Below are 15,368 nucleotides of genomic sequence, written 5' to 3' on the forward strand. Positions count from 1 at the left end.
AAGAAAAGAGCATCAAGTCTCACCTGCAGCTGCAGCCGCCGCGGCAGCCGCGGGGTACTGCCATAAAGTTGGCGGCCATGCGGCTGTGGCCGCAGCCGTGGCTGCAGTGGCGGCGCTCGCCGCGGCGCCGATGCTGCCCAGCGTGGAATTCAGGCTGGAATTCAAGCTGGAATTCAGGCTGGATCCAAGAGCGGCGTTCAACGAGGGCGCCAGGGCTCCCGAGGGAATGGCGAGGTGGGCCGATCGCTCCTCCCCTCCGGCTCCACCGCAATGCACCAGGGTCGCACCGCCTACTGCCATGGCTGTGCTCGTACCTAACAACAAGGCCCAACGATATGCATTTCTTGTTTCTCCATGTTAACACGATACACTCGTCGCTTTAAAAATACAGTAAAATCTGGTATACGCTCGAGAATTGTTTGGAATAAATATATTCGTATGGCTAATATCATTGTGTTGGAACAAATCGTGTGTTACCAATAATTACTGCTCAGTAATCTCAAATTAGGTTCAGTTATAATTTATCAATAATTATTGCCCATTATGAATTATTTCAATTTCGGTTCAGTTAATTTATCTACCATTACTGATCAGTAGTTTCAATTTCGATTTAGTTACAATTTACTTATAATTATTGCTCAGTAATTTGAATTTTGGTTCAGATATAATTTACCTACAGATAATGTTCAATAGTTTCAATTTTGGCTTAATTTCAATTTACCCATAATTACTGTTCAGTCGTTCCAATTTTGGTTTAATTCCAATTTACCCATTATTTTTGTTCAATGATTTTAATTTAGGTTTAGCTCCAATTTATCCATAATTTTTGTTCAGTGATTGTGATTTCGGTTTGATTACAATTTGTTCATAACTTTTGTTTAGTAATTTAATTTAACCAATTTAATTCCAATTTTGCTATACTTATGGTCCAATGATTTTAATTTCGGTACGATTACAGTTCACCCATAATTACAGTCCACTAGTTCCAATTTTAGCATACCAATTTATTCATGCTTACTGCCCAATAATTTCAACTTTGATTCGATTACAATTCACCTATAATTACAGTCCAATAGTTCCAATTTCGATTTAACTACAATTTACCCATATTTAGTGTGCAGTGATTTTAATTTTGGATCACTTTCAATTCATCCATAATTACTGTTCAGTAATTACTGTTCACACCTAGAAAGAATACATGTGTACTCTGCCTTTAACATCCTCTCGGCACTTGACTCACTTTCTATACAAAAGGAGATATCCTTTAAATAAGTAATTAAGTTATTACAGCAGTTCTGAAAAGAGCTTCCAATTGTTAAAGAATTTAAGCTTCAGATCATAATACAATTTAATCTTGACGTAACCAGTCGCAACGGCTACAACCAATCAGATCCACGTGAATTCTTTCCAGTTTCGAAAATTGCAAGGAGTGTTAGCCTCCTGTCATTAAATAAGTTTAATACATTTCTCGAACCATTTAATATTCTTTTTGTATTTCTTTAGTATATTATCTCTCATTCTGAAAATTAGAAATACAGAACCTTATTTGGTTAAATATCTCGAAAGATATATTGCATTTGTTTTAGGATAAAATTTGTAATTGTAAATTTCTGGATGCTGAATTTATGTAAGTAGATTTTTACACAATCTACTTATTTATATAATATAATAAAAAGTAATATATGATACTGTTTACTTATTTGTATTGCATGATATATGAAACTATTTATTTATTTGTACTGCATGATATATGAAACTACTTACTTATTTGTATTGCATGATATTTGAAACTATTTATTTATTTGTATTATCTGATAGACGATATTCTTCATCTGCAATATATGATATATGGCGTTATTTAAAATTATTAAATAATATAATGCTTTTAATAATAAATGTAAACAGACTGTAAGCTAACACTCCTTGTTAGCTTCGCTTGCATTTTCCCTAAATACACGTATACAGTTGTTCACAGTGAAAATCGTATATTTGTACAAATTTTGAACAATTTTTATGAAAAGAAAGTCCGAATTTAAAGAAACCAATTTCAGTGTAACTTTTACACAGAAAATGTAATAGGTTTCATTCTTTTCACAAATCGTCCTCGTAAAAGCAAATACTCAAAAGTTGTGAGCTATTTGCATCCAAAGTTTTCTGTATTTTCTGCTTTTTGAATTTTGTATGTTTGTTAATGAGAATTTTGAAACATGAAATAATTAGTATATGTATAGTGCATAATTAATGCAAGAATAATATTTGTTCTAAGTGTTTATAAAAACATTATAGAATGATCAGTTTATGGCAGTCGTTGCCATTTTGCTGTGTAATGACGTGAAGAAATACTGAGCATGCATGAAATATATTTAAATAAGTCTACAAGTTTTAAAATAATTCGTATGCTTAGGTTTTTTCCACAAATTTTTAAAGTATCACCTCATTTTTTGATCATCAGAAGATCCCTTAAGGTAGTTGCGTCATGAAAGTCAAGTTCAAAAGTTAGGACATTATAGATGTCGAAGAAAATAGTATAACGCAGTTGTTACTGCTATAAAAATGTGTCAATTTCTATAATGAAGTATATAGTTTTTAATGTAGTTCGAGTTTTAATTTTTAATATAGTTAATAGTTAGTGAAAAGTGAGTGTAACTCTATTTAGAGTGACTTACTGTAACAATATAGAATAAATGAAAAATAAATACTTCTGCTGGTCGATCTTTGGAGACAAGATATGAGAATGTGAAGCATAATTACGTGCAATGTAGGTGTACGCCATTCTTTGCCGACTTTGAGAAGTGAAATATGCAAACTTGAAATTTCTGTATTTTCTAATTTTAGAATTTCTGTATTTGCAGATTTTCCCAACTCTAGAAATCACAAATTTTGAAACAACCTGAGGATTGATATTTCTAAACCACACATTCCTAAGCGATAAACCACGTATTGTAAGTCATCAAAATCCCATAATTCAAAAATTCTCCTTTCTTTCCTGAATTTTCAAATATCTCAATTATTAAATATTTATATTGTCGAATTTCCAAATTTCTAAGTACTCAAATTCAGATATCCAAACATTTAAATTTTCAAATTCTTTTTAATTTTACAGAATTCTAAATCCCTAAATCCCTAAATTCTAAATCCCTAAATTCTCAAATTCGCAAGTCTTCAAATATCAAACATCATAAAAATCGTTAAATTTTCAAATTTCCAACTTCGTTAAATTTCAAATTTTCAAATTCATAAATTTTCAAATTTTAAACTCCAAATATTCAAGTTCCTATTATTCTATATTTTAAAATCATTATATTGTGCAAATCTTTTAACTTTAAGTTCCTAAAATTTCAAATTTTCAAATTCCTGAATTTTTTAATTTATAGAATTTCTAAACTCTTACAGTTCCAAATGTTCTGTTTCTGAATTTTGGAAATGTTAAATTTCCACGCTTTTAAATTTTGAAGTTTCTGATGTTGTAAATTTTCAAATCCTTAAATTTTCAAGTTTCAAAATTTCAAAATTTCAAAATTTCTAAATTTCTAAATTTCCAAATTTTTAAACTTCTAAATTTGAAATATTATGAATTTGAAAACATGTTCAAAATTGTGCAAACTTCCAGATTCATTAACTAAAATTAACGAGTGGTTAATTCAATGAAATCGAATAAATATCTGTACTCTGTCTAAACTTTGTCCTTCATGATCTAAAATTACATCCAATTGTTTCTTTATAATAAGCACTTTCATTAATACCGTTCATACAATTCACTTTTAAAGCATGCAGGAAACTTCATAATCAATTAATGCAAGAACCTTCAAGTATCTGCCTCTATATAGCGGGTTAAGAATCACGGTGATATAAATCACATACATACTATTATAAAAATAATCACGATAAAAATAATGGATGTCACTATTAACGTTTCGAAAATTACCTTAAAACCTTAAAACTTTTTACTTAAAAAGCTTGTTAAATGCATTTCAGATTATTATTTCTCCATTATTTATTACTACTATTGTCTTTTTTATTATATTTGTACACCACATGTATAATACTATAGATTCGATTAAAAAATATTTCAAATGTGAGTGTCACCTTTTAACCAGTTAAGTGTGTTTGACGACTATATCCGTCATGGAGATGTGGCAGAATTTTGTGTCATGACGACTGTATCCGTCATGCGTAAAATTTTGTTACAATTTGATATTTAAATTGTAATTTTGGCGAAAATTAAATTATATTCGTAAATTGTAACATGTTTAAAATGTTTAGAGGTCAACACGAAATGAAATAGACAAATAAGAAGTGTAAATGATTTGAGATGGATTCATAAATTCTTAAGAGTTAATTCGTCATCGCTTGATTATCGCGACGCACACTGATGCGCGCTTTGCAAAAAGATCGCCACAGTTAACTGGTTAAACACAAAGGGTTAAAGTTCAAATTAAAATTGTATATAATTCACAAGCAAATTATGAAATTACTATTAGCTTATACTACTAACTTTTTAAATATTTTTATTACTGTGAAAATAGTGAGTAGTAATAGTAGTAGTGACTAGTGATAGTCCGCCATATTTGTTGACGGTAAATTGAGATTAACGCAGAACTGAATTAGAAGAAACAGCATTCAGAATATAAAAATCAACTGCCTTGTCGTTAATTTACATCGAGTCTCAAGAAATCACTGAACGGTTACAATTTTATTGTAATGAAATTTATTGTAATTTTATTTCGAAAAGAGAACATATGTTGTATGAAATGAAAAACTGAAAGAGAAGAAAAGGTTAGTCATAACTGAAGTTACTTCGTACCATAAGACCAAAAAAGATGTTTAAAAATCAAATTAGTTTCACTTCATCAACTTAAATTGTCTGAAATTCGAATTTCACCTATGACTCTCAACCCACCATATTGGAAGATGATTTGAAAAGATGCCTGTTATATTTTCTGAAAGTCGCATTAAAATCGGCGACTCAACAGGACAAAAATTGAACCACAAATTAATTTCTGTTTCAGCCAATTTCCATGACACACATTTACATTCAAACTTATGTAATGAAGTATTCCTGCATTTGTCCAAGAAAATTCTATTTTTTTACCATTGACAGTTCAGAAAGAACTGAAGATCATGCGATAAATTGTTTTCTCGCTGAACAATTTTTACTGTGACTGTAGGTTCGCGAATTTTAGTACAGGGCCGCGTTTATTAACAGGCAGTGTGCCAGGTTCCTGATGAAAAAAGGGGCCCAGATGTTTGTCACTTTCAAGATTTTAAAACACTTGAAAAACTCTGGAATATTAACAAATTTGTATTGATAAAAATTAGGAAATAGGAATTTGTCATTTCTTAGAGTAATTTGAGTTATGGAAAGCATTTTGAGTTTAATTTATGATTCCTTGTTCTCATTTAAAATTTTTTTCAAAGTGACATTGCTGTCAAACTCGAATAATAAAATATGAAATAATGAAATTAATAAATTATAAATGAATAAAACTAAGAAATCATAAATGATCTAAACTAGTAAAACTAGGAAATAATAAATGACCTAAACTAGTAAAACTAAGAAATAATAAATGACCTAAGCTAATAAAACTAAGAAATAATAAATGACCTAGAATAATAAATAAAAATAAAGTAGGTAATAGTAACAAATAATAAATAATATAAACTAGTAAAACTAGTAATGTAAACCAATAAATTAGATAGAAGATTAATTTTGAAACTCTGTTCTTCTGAGGGCCCCAATATTCACAGGCCAGGCCCCAAAATTTCAAGACGCGGCCCTGCGTATGCATTTCGCGAACGTATTACGAGTTCTTACTGTACTTACTCGAAACTTTTCTCAATTACAGCGTCAAAACAGTCCCTCATCACGTTTCGATAATTTTGAGCGATTTAAACAAATTGAAAATGGCCGTGTCGAAGTTAAAAGTCGCCAGAAGACTACTAGTGACGCCTGTGGACTATTTTAACTAACAGCAACGAAAATGAAAGATTCTATGGAGTCCGCCGTGTTAAATGTAAAAATAGTTAGGATAATGTTAAGCAGGTAACTTAAGGCAGTTCTCAGCCTTCGAAGAATGATCGATAAGAAAAATGAACGTACCTGGCAAACAGCTCGTTCGCGTTGCGTTACAAGGAACAGCTGAAATCTCAAAATTTAGTTTTACACACAAAGCCAGAGCAATAATAGCTCGCTGGCGGAGCCAGGTTAACTTCGACTGGAATTATTTTACGTTCGAATTACGATTAGTATTATTTAACGGCATTCGCGAAGCTGTATATTTTTAAAATTTGTGCTGTTTAATTGGTCGAAAATTTTACTTTAATTACTTGATTCGTTTAACGATTATAAATTCTTGTTTAACTGTAATCGTTCGTTGTGTGTGTACACTATCGTCCAATAGTCAGACACTTGCGTGTTTTATTTTCGATAATTTATTTTTAAGTAATGTTAATTAATATGAATATTTGTTATATTCTGTTACTGTGAATAATTGTTATATTCTATTAACATGAATAATTGTTATGTTCTATTAATATGAATAATTATTATATTCTATTACTACGAATAATTGTTATATACTATTAGAATGAATAATTTTTATATTCTTCTCAATCGTGGATAATAAATTTCAATTTATCAAAAATATATCATTAAAATGTTTTAGTTTGTCAAAATATATTACAAATTGTTAAAATGTTTTAGTTAATACTTATTGTTGTACAAATATATCATTGAACAGTGTACAATGATTTAATTATTAAAGCACCCATTTTCTTAAATGATTTCACATTTAAAAAATTAGAGAAAGTGGTCTAAATATGGGCTATCAGTTTACTTGATCAAGTCCGTAAAATATTTTTATTAAATATATTTTAATAGTTTAAAATACTAAAGTAAAGAATACTATAATATTTCTAAGTTTTATATAAAATGTTTCGATTTAAATTTTGATTATAATACTAGAACAATCTAAGTTAGATTTCAAATTACATACTTTTTTAAAACTAACAAAAATATTGAAATTCTTCTATCGAAATTAGTCTTGTAATTCATCAAGCAAAAATTATTTTGCATATTATTTATCAACATATGAGTTACGGTTCTAATTTATTTTCAAATTGAAAATAGATCAATTTTAACACAAATTATTCTGGTGTTATGTTAGATCAGATTAAGCTTCAGTTGTCATTAAAAGGTTACGAACCTACGAAAACGCTTCTACCTAAGATATATATATATCAACACTAATTTTATTAAAAAATGTAGAAAAAATCTGAATCTCTTAACTCGAATGCATTGATATAATTTTGTGGAAATTTTTCAAATTTTTGTTAAAATTTACAAAATCTTTTTTATGTTAACCACGTTGAATATCGCTATAATTCACATAAATAATTATGAACAAATTATTGAATAAAAATACAAGTATTGGATCCTGATTAATCATGGTTTAGAAATGAAGGTAAGGTGAAGTGGGGTAAGTTCGTAAACGGGGCAAGTGCGTATACAGGCTATTTTTATTACAATATAAGTGAAATTTCTCCATTAAGTATGTTTGTTTCCTTGTTTTGTTTCATTATATTCCCTTTTATATTTCAGATAAGAGTACTTGTTTGCAGTATAGAGTACTTGCATAATGCAGTAAAAAGCATTTTATAGCATATTTGTTAATAATTCTGCTCTTGCCCCATTGCACATGAAATAAAGTTTCAAAGTATTTTAATTTCAAGTTACGCTCTTACCCCATTTTCGGGCAAAGTGCAGAGTAGTTGACATTTTAAACGATTTCCTATCAAAATCAAAATGTACAAGGAAAATTAAGGTCCTAGTTAATATTAATTAAATAATAGTAATTGTGCAAAGTGTTCGATATCGACAGCGTTAAGTATTTACATAGCAGACCGAAAATACTTACGTTTAAATACCAATTTTACACAAACCAGTCTGCATTTACCCCACTTCACCTTAATTCAGTATCTATTTCCGAAAATATACTCTCTTAACCTAAATCTGTAAAAATCGCTTGATCATCAATGAATAGTTAATATTGCAATAAGTTATAAGTATGTCACTGCAATACAGTAGTTCCTGAATTAATAAAAATAAATAGCTGATTTGATCTGGGAAAGCTTCAATAGTAGAACACATCATCAACCACTGTAGGAAACACACTACAAACAGACTGCGATTTAATATAAGATCATCTTTGAAGGACAACCTGAAGGACGACAAATCGACTTAAAGATGCTGCAGTACCTCAAAGTATCTTAACTGGACAACAAGCTATAAACACACTCTGACTCGCTAATAATCCATGAGCGGTTGATGCGATCATAAACAAATGAAAAAAAACCAAAGTACTACTTTTGATAAGAGACAACTTGTATTGTATCATATAGAAAAAGGTGGAACTTATCGAGAAATATCACATTTAGTAATGAAGAAGAATGCAGTAACAGACATTGAAATTCAAGAAAAGGGGCGGCCTGGAATTTTGAATGAAAGAGAAGAATTAAAAAAATCCGTAATGCAGTGCCACACAACTTCACAGGTTAATCATGAAAGTGGAAAGAAAATCAGTGCTGAAACTGTGCGTAGAATAATGAGAAACAGTGGGTGTAATGGTTGAATAGCAAAAAGAAAACCGTGCACTAATGACATAAATCGGAGAAAAGACTGATTTTCGCCAGAGAATTTGTTGAAAGGTCTCAAGATTAATGGATTTATTTTCGCTGACGAGAGTAAATGTATTTTTGGTTCGGATGGAAAAAGCATAGTGTGATGAAGAGTGAAGAATAAAGAGTGAAGAGAAGTAAATGAAGCTTTGACGCCAAAAAAATCTGAAATCTTGAAGCATGGAGGAGGTTTTGTGATATGTGGGATCATTTACAATGCAACTTGGAATTAATTATCGAGAATATTTGAACGTATTAAATAATGTTAGCATTAAAAATTTAACTTGTTTATTGTAATATGCATATATGAAAGCATAGATATAATTATTATTAGCTGTTCGCTGGATAAATCAGTGAAATTTTCAGATTTAGGGAGTAGAAAAATTAAAATTTTCAGATTTAGGGAGTAGAAAAATTTTAATTTTCAGATTTAAAGAGTAGAAAAATTTAAATTGTCAGATGTAAGGAGTAAGAACATTAAAATCTTTCTATTTAAGGAGCAGAAAATTCGAGTTATACAACGTTTAGTGTCTAAATACTTGCACATCTAGTGTCTGAATACTTTTGGACGATAGTGTAGATATTAAAAAGCATCTAGCAATCAGAACAAAATTACGAGCTTTAATTTATCTAAATACGTATCGTGCAAAATCTATCAAGATACAAATTATACCAGTACACTTTATGAATAAAAATAAAATAAAAATGTAATGTAAACATGAGTGCAAAAAGAAAACTGATACTGTAAAATGTAATGTACAGAAAATGAATTGATTGTTAAATAAACGTAGTTTGCGTAAATTGTGATTACTGTTACTGTTAGCGTCCAGTATACGACAAAAATGAATTAATACGATAAAGTTAATGCTAATAATTACACGACAAAAATTAATTAAGTAAATTAATTTGCATTGTTTTTGTTCTGTGTCGGTTTTAGTCAAGTTTAGGTTAACGTTTTTGGTAAAACTCTAACAGTTAAAATTGTTTCATTATTATTCCGATTTTCGTTTAATTCCAGCTTGAAGTTTAGTTTAATCGAGCTAGAATAAAGATTTATACGAAATATATTAAAATATCAGTTTAAAAGAGATCGCTGTAAAATAAAAAATTATATACTTTGTACATAATTTTTAATTCCTGGATAAATTTTTGTAACTCTTTCTATTTGCATTCTCAAGCGAGAAGAAATCAAGCGAAGAAAAAATAAATTAATCTACCTTAACGACCCGTGGCCTCCAAAATCTGTTATGAACGACCTGTAGCTTTTCAACGATATCGACTTTTGCCTCGGGCCCTACAAACTCTAGTTACGGCCCTGCTATTTGTAAGTCTTTGAAGATTAGTACAACCATTAATTCATACACTGTTAAACTTTGTAACGAATTTATATTCTGTAACGAGTTTCCATTTGACCTTTCATTGAAATCACATATTGCAGTGGAGAATTGAAAAAGTGTTCGCATAACTGAAAAAAGTTGATTAAAGTTAAATAAAGATGTTAATTGTAATTAGAATCAGTTTTGTGAAGAATTTTTCCCACAAAAAATAGAGATATCCATTATTCAGATAGGATTAAGCAATCATACTTCCTAATACGAATAGGTACTTCTTCTTGCCCGAAATTGTTTAAGAATACATATTTTTTTAATAATCACTGGGAGTATATAAAAGATGAAATAATATACCTATATTTCCTCCTCATGAACATTTTGATTACTATTTTGGTTCAAATACTTTGATTTACTGTTCCTCCGCCAAGAAAGAATCCCCATTTTGTGTTATTCTTTATTTTGAATGTACAATTCTCTGCGTTTCAACACAATGGGCAAAACTGCACAGAATTTTTAAAAGTGAATTTTGAAATATCTTATTGTTTTTGCATGTTACCTGACGTGAAAACAATATAAGCGCAAAGTTAAAATAAAAAAGTGTACTGTAAATTTTAACCATCATTCGCAGAATGACAACTACTACTTTGATACTATACCTCGATAATAAAATAAATAAACTATTCAATCTACAAATGCCAATTTAACTACATACTTATAAAAGTTCAATGATAGGTTATAATTTTACATCAGTATTATTACACAAAATTTGTGTATAGTTTATCTTCTAATTAAAGCAATGAGAAAATAAAAACAAATAGAAAAATTGACCTTACCAATCAATATATATATTGTGCCACATATGCCATTAATAGATTTATGACCTTGCTATATTTATGTGACCGCTGTACAGACTGATCAACTTAATTTTTCCATTTAAAATCGCAATTCGCCCAATTATATCACCAGTCATACACGCAATCTATATATACGAAGACAAGCATATCTTCGAGGAGAAAACCGTGGAACTTCCCCTAAGAGCTAATAATATGTTTAGCGCTGTTAAGCTTATTTTCATCTCTATACAAGTTGCCATTTTATCTGGCTCGTGACAATGGAGTAAGTATACGATTTCAGCATTATACCAGAGGAAACAACTGACGGCTACGACGAAGATTCCTGTCTTCCTGTCTGACACAGCCGTCTTCATCTCCGGCCCAGCTTTGTCTGCCTTTGCAAATTACCGAAACCGTTGTTCAAGATCGATTGATAAATAAAGAAAGACAAATGGAAAACTACGTCGAATGACGGAATAACCTTATAATCAGTGAAAACAAATAAACGAACACGCAATAAACAAAGAAACAAAGGACGGTTTTTGGAATCCTCAGAACAGTATTCCTGATTTTGATTTAGAGTTACCTTTGTTATTCGAACAATAACTGAAACGGAATAACTGATTCGAGAGGTAATAATAACATGAATTACTAAAAAATACAACATTTCGTAATTCTAGTTACGAGGAAATGGAACAGTCTCTAATTTAAATTAGGAAGAAATGGAACTAAAACCGCTTTCACAATCTTTGAAGACAATTTATAAGAAAATTGAAAGAAATGGATCGAAAGCTTCGATATAATAGAACCAAATTTATATCACGTGTTGCTATGACCACATAGATGAAAGAAGTTCGTATAAACTTATGCTCGAAAATACATTATTGAAAAGATATATGCTTCCGAAGATGTTTATGATTTAGTACGGCGGTTACAGAAAAATGTTCAAAAATTCCTCTTCTGCAAGAACGCAGGCTTCCATTCGTCGAATTAGTGATTGCCGAACACTTTCAAATATTTCGGTTGCATCGGAAACAATAGTAAATGCATTTTGAACACATTCCCAAAGTTATTGTTCATGTAACCAACTGTCATTGAGAACTGCAATGCGTATACGATTCTATATGACGAAATGAAACACGAATTTTGTTCGTAAATCTATGAATACTTGTATCTTTGTAATAAAACATTTTCAGACGTAAGTTTATACAAACTTTTTCGCCTATTTCAGTAATTACGTAGTAGAAGTTTGCAATCTTTTACAATTTCCGTTCCGTCATCATTTTATTGTTACTTTACTCTTTCATCGAGGTCTTTTTCAGTTCTTTTACTAGCAAATATTTTTTCTTGTATTGAAATAATCTTACATAAAAATGAATATAGAGTAAGAACATTTTTAACAATTTATTTTTAATAAACTTAATAAATAAATTTACTCTTGTTTATTAACAACAACATATACGTATTTTTGAAAACTCTACGATTTGTATTTGTAAATATTTGTTCTCGAACGATTTACAGGTTATTTGAAGTCTCACCCTGTGTATCTGCCAGTAGAATACAAGGCCTTCATTTGCACTGAGTTCATATGTACATACATGTATTTCGTAGCGGACATCAACCGGGAATATTTCTACTTGGGAGAAGAGGATACAGTCACGATTTCAGCGAAAAATTATTCGCGATCAGAACATTCATCCCTCGTCTGCTTCCTATTCGTAAAGTTCGAGTCAGTCGAGCGGGAAACTATCGATATTCCACAGGTAGCGATTGAATATCGTCAGATAGAGAAGAAAAACAATCGAGACAGAAACACCAGCCGTTGCATAATTACAAGAGAACACGTCTGATCATGAAGAAAGACGAAACAAGAAGAGAATCTAAGAGGAAACATTGGTAGCTCAAGTCACCATATTCGTTGTATGCCTGTTTCTCGTGTAGAATCAACAACATATTTATTAAAGGAGCTTCGCTTTAATAGTAACATATTTACTTTCATATTAATGTAAATAAATACATACATGGTATCCAGAAAGGTTGAAACCAAACTTATATTCTGTAAAACTGAAACAGGCGAAAAAATTCGTATAAATTTACGTCCGAAAATGCTTTATTGGAAAGATAAAAGCATTCATAGATTTACGAACAAAATTCGTGTTTCATTTCGTCGTACAGAATCGTATACGCATTACAGTTCTCAATGACAGTTGGTTACATGAACAATAACTTTGGGAATGTGTTCAAAATGTATTTACTATTGTTTCCGTTGCAACCGAAATATTTGAAAGTGTTCGGTAATCACTAATTCGACGAATGGAAGCCTGCGATCTTGCAGAAGAGGAATTTTCGAACATTTTTCTGTAACCGCCGTACTAAATCATAAACATCTTCGGAAGCATATATCTTTTCAATAATGTATTTTCGAGCATAAGTTTATACGAACTTCTTTCATCTATGTGGTCATAGCAACACGCGATATAAATTTGGTTCTATTATATCGAAGCTTTCGATCCATTTCTTTCAATTTTCTTATAAATTGTCTTCAAAGATTGTGAAAGCGGTTTTAGTTCCATTTCTTCCTAATTTAAATTAGAGACTGTTCCATTTCCTCGTAACTAGAATTACGAAATGTTGTATTTTTTAGTAATTCAAGTTATTATTACCTCCCGAATCAGCTATTCCGTTTCAGTTATTGTTCGTATAACAAAGGTGACTCTAAATCAAAATCAGGAATACTGTTCTGAGGATTCCAAAAACGGTCCTTTGTTTCTTTGTTTATTGCGTGTTCGTTTTTTGTTTTCACTGATTACAAGGTTATTTCGTCATTCGACGTAGTTTTCCATTTGTCTTTCTTTATTTATCAATCGATCTTGAACAACGGTTTCGATAATTTGCAAAGGCAGACAAAGCTGGGCCGGAGATGAAGACGGCTGTGTCAGACAGGAAGACAGGAATCTTCGTCGTAGCCGTCAGTTGTTTCCTCTGGTACAATGCTGAAATCGTATACTTACTCCATTGTCACGAGCCAGATAAAATGGCAACTTGTATAGAGATGAAAATAAGCTTAACAGCGCTAAACATATTATTAGCTCTTAGGGGAAGTTCCACGGTTTTCTCCTCGAAGATATGCTTGTCTTCGTATATATGTATAGATTTCGTGTATAACTGGTGATATAATTGGGCGAATTACGATTTTAAATGGAAAAATTAAGTTGATCAGTCTGTACAGCGGTCACATAAATATAGCAAGGTCATAAATCTATTAATGGTATATGTGGCACAATATATGTTGATTGTTAAGGTCAATTTTTATATTTGTTTTTATTTTCTCATTATTTTAATTAGAAGATAAACTATATACAAATTTTGTGTAATAATACTGATGCAAAATTATAACCTATCATTGAACTTTTATAAGTATGTAGTTACACTGGCATTTGTAGATCGAATAGTTTATTTATTTTATTATCGCGGTGTAGTATCAAAGTAGTAGTCGCAGAAATAAGTGTGGTCGTACCCTACCATCTCTTATCTTCGATTTTCTTTTATTGCTCATTGTCAGCATTTTCTTGTTTTCTGTTCTTGCATGTACATATCTACTATTTACCTGTCTATCTACACGCATCTGCCTACATATCTTGTTACTTCATAAGATGACTAATAACAGCAACATTCTCTCTGTATAATTTAAGTACGTACAATCCTAGCTGCATATCTCTTACGTTTGCAGCAAATTACCGTCTAATACGACGGAACCTGTCTGATATTTTCCTGCTTTGCTATTTTGTGATGCCACGTACAATAAAGCAATGGCTTTATGAGAAGATTCGCCAGCTTCCGGCAACTGGATAACTTTATTCTGTATTCCATAGAAACATTTCGACTCATCTGACCGGATTGTTTACCGGTCATGTATGCGTTTCAGTTTTGTATAATTTCTACTATACAACGTCGTGCTAAGGCCAATGTCCTAGTGCTGAAACGAGTTTCAGTAATTGACAATTTAATTAGAATAACAGTACTTCTGCTTTTAATTTTCGAACTAATCAAAATGTGTTAGCTTCACATAGATATTATTCAATACTTATAATTTTAATAACTTAATGCTTATATCACGCATAAGTATTTTCCTAGGATACTTCAAGATTCTACGTTTTTAAAGTCGTTTTATAGACTCCAGAAAATGCGAGAATTTTGTTAAAGTTCTAATTAATCTTATATCACTTTTCGAATAGTTAAGTTGTTACATTCATTCAATAATATAGAATACAAATTAAATTTATTTCTTATTAATATTATTTAAATATTGAAATTAAGTTTTGTGCTTTCTCTCTAATACGTGACAACATCTCACTGACTAGTCAATAACCCATTGCTGTACTTTGATGAGACACGTGACGCACTCGCGCTACAATTCTGATAAATCCTACTTATATTTTCAATATGCTTCAGTTTGAAATTTAAGTCCGATTATAACTTGCGTGGTAAAAGATAGTTAATACAAAATACAAAATTGACTTAACATTCC

At 30.6% G+C, this 15,368-nt stretch overlaps 1 protein-coding gene across 6 annotated transcripts in view; it reads right to left on the minus strand.

Moving 5' to 3' along the window:
- Window positions 1-15,368, minus strand: part of wge (BAH domain and coiled-coil containing protein winged eye) — a 339,615-nt gene that overhangs the window by 47,699 nt on the left and 276,548 nt on the right. For 3 of the 6 annotated variants that reach the window (XM_076532773.1, XM_076532774.1, XM_076532771.1), the window contains 2 exons: window positions 6,101-6,139; window positions 24-314 (listed from right to left, as the gene is read on the minus strand). The exons of 1 other annotated variant lie outside the window; for it this stretch is intronic. In XM_076532773.1, the coding sequence (XP_076388888.1) occupies window positions 24-314; window positions 6,101-6,139 (330 nt within the window). The remainder of the gene's footprint in view (window positions 1-23; window positions 315-6,100; window positions 6,140-15,368) is intronic. 2 more of the 6 variants (XM_076532775.1, XM_076532772.1) reach the window with 1 other exon arrangement.

Source organism: Megachile rotundata, chromosome 6 (genome assembly GCF_050947335.1).
Source record: "Megachile rotundata isolate GNS110a chromosome 6, iyMegRotu1, whole genome shotgun sequence".
Lineage (NCBI taxonomy): Eukaryota > Metazoa > Arthropoda > Insecta > Hymenoptera > Megachilidae > Megachile > Megachile rotundata.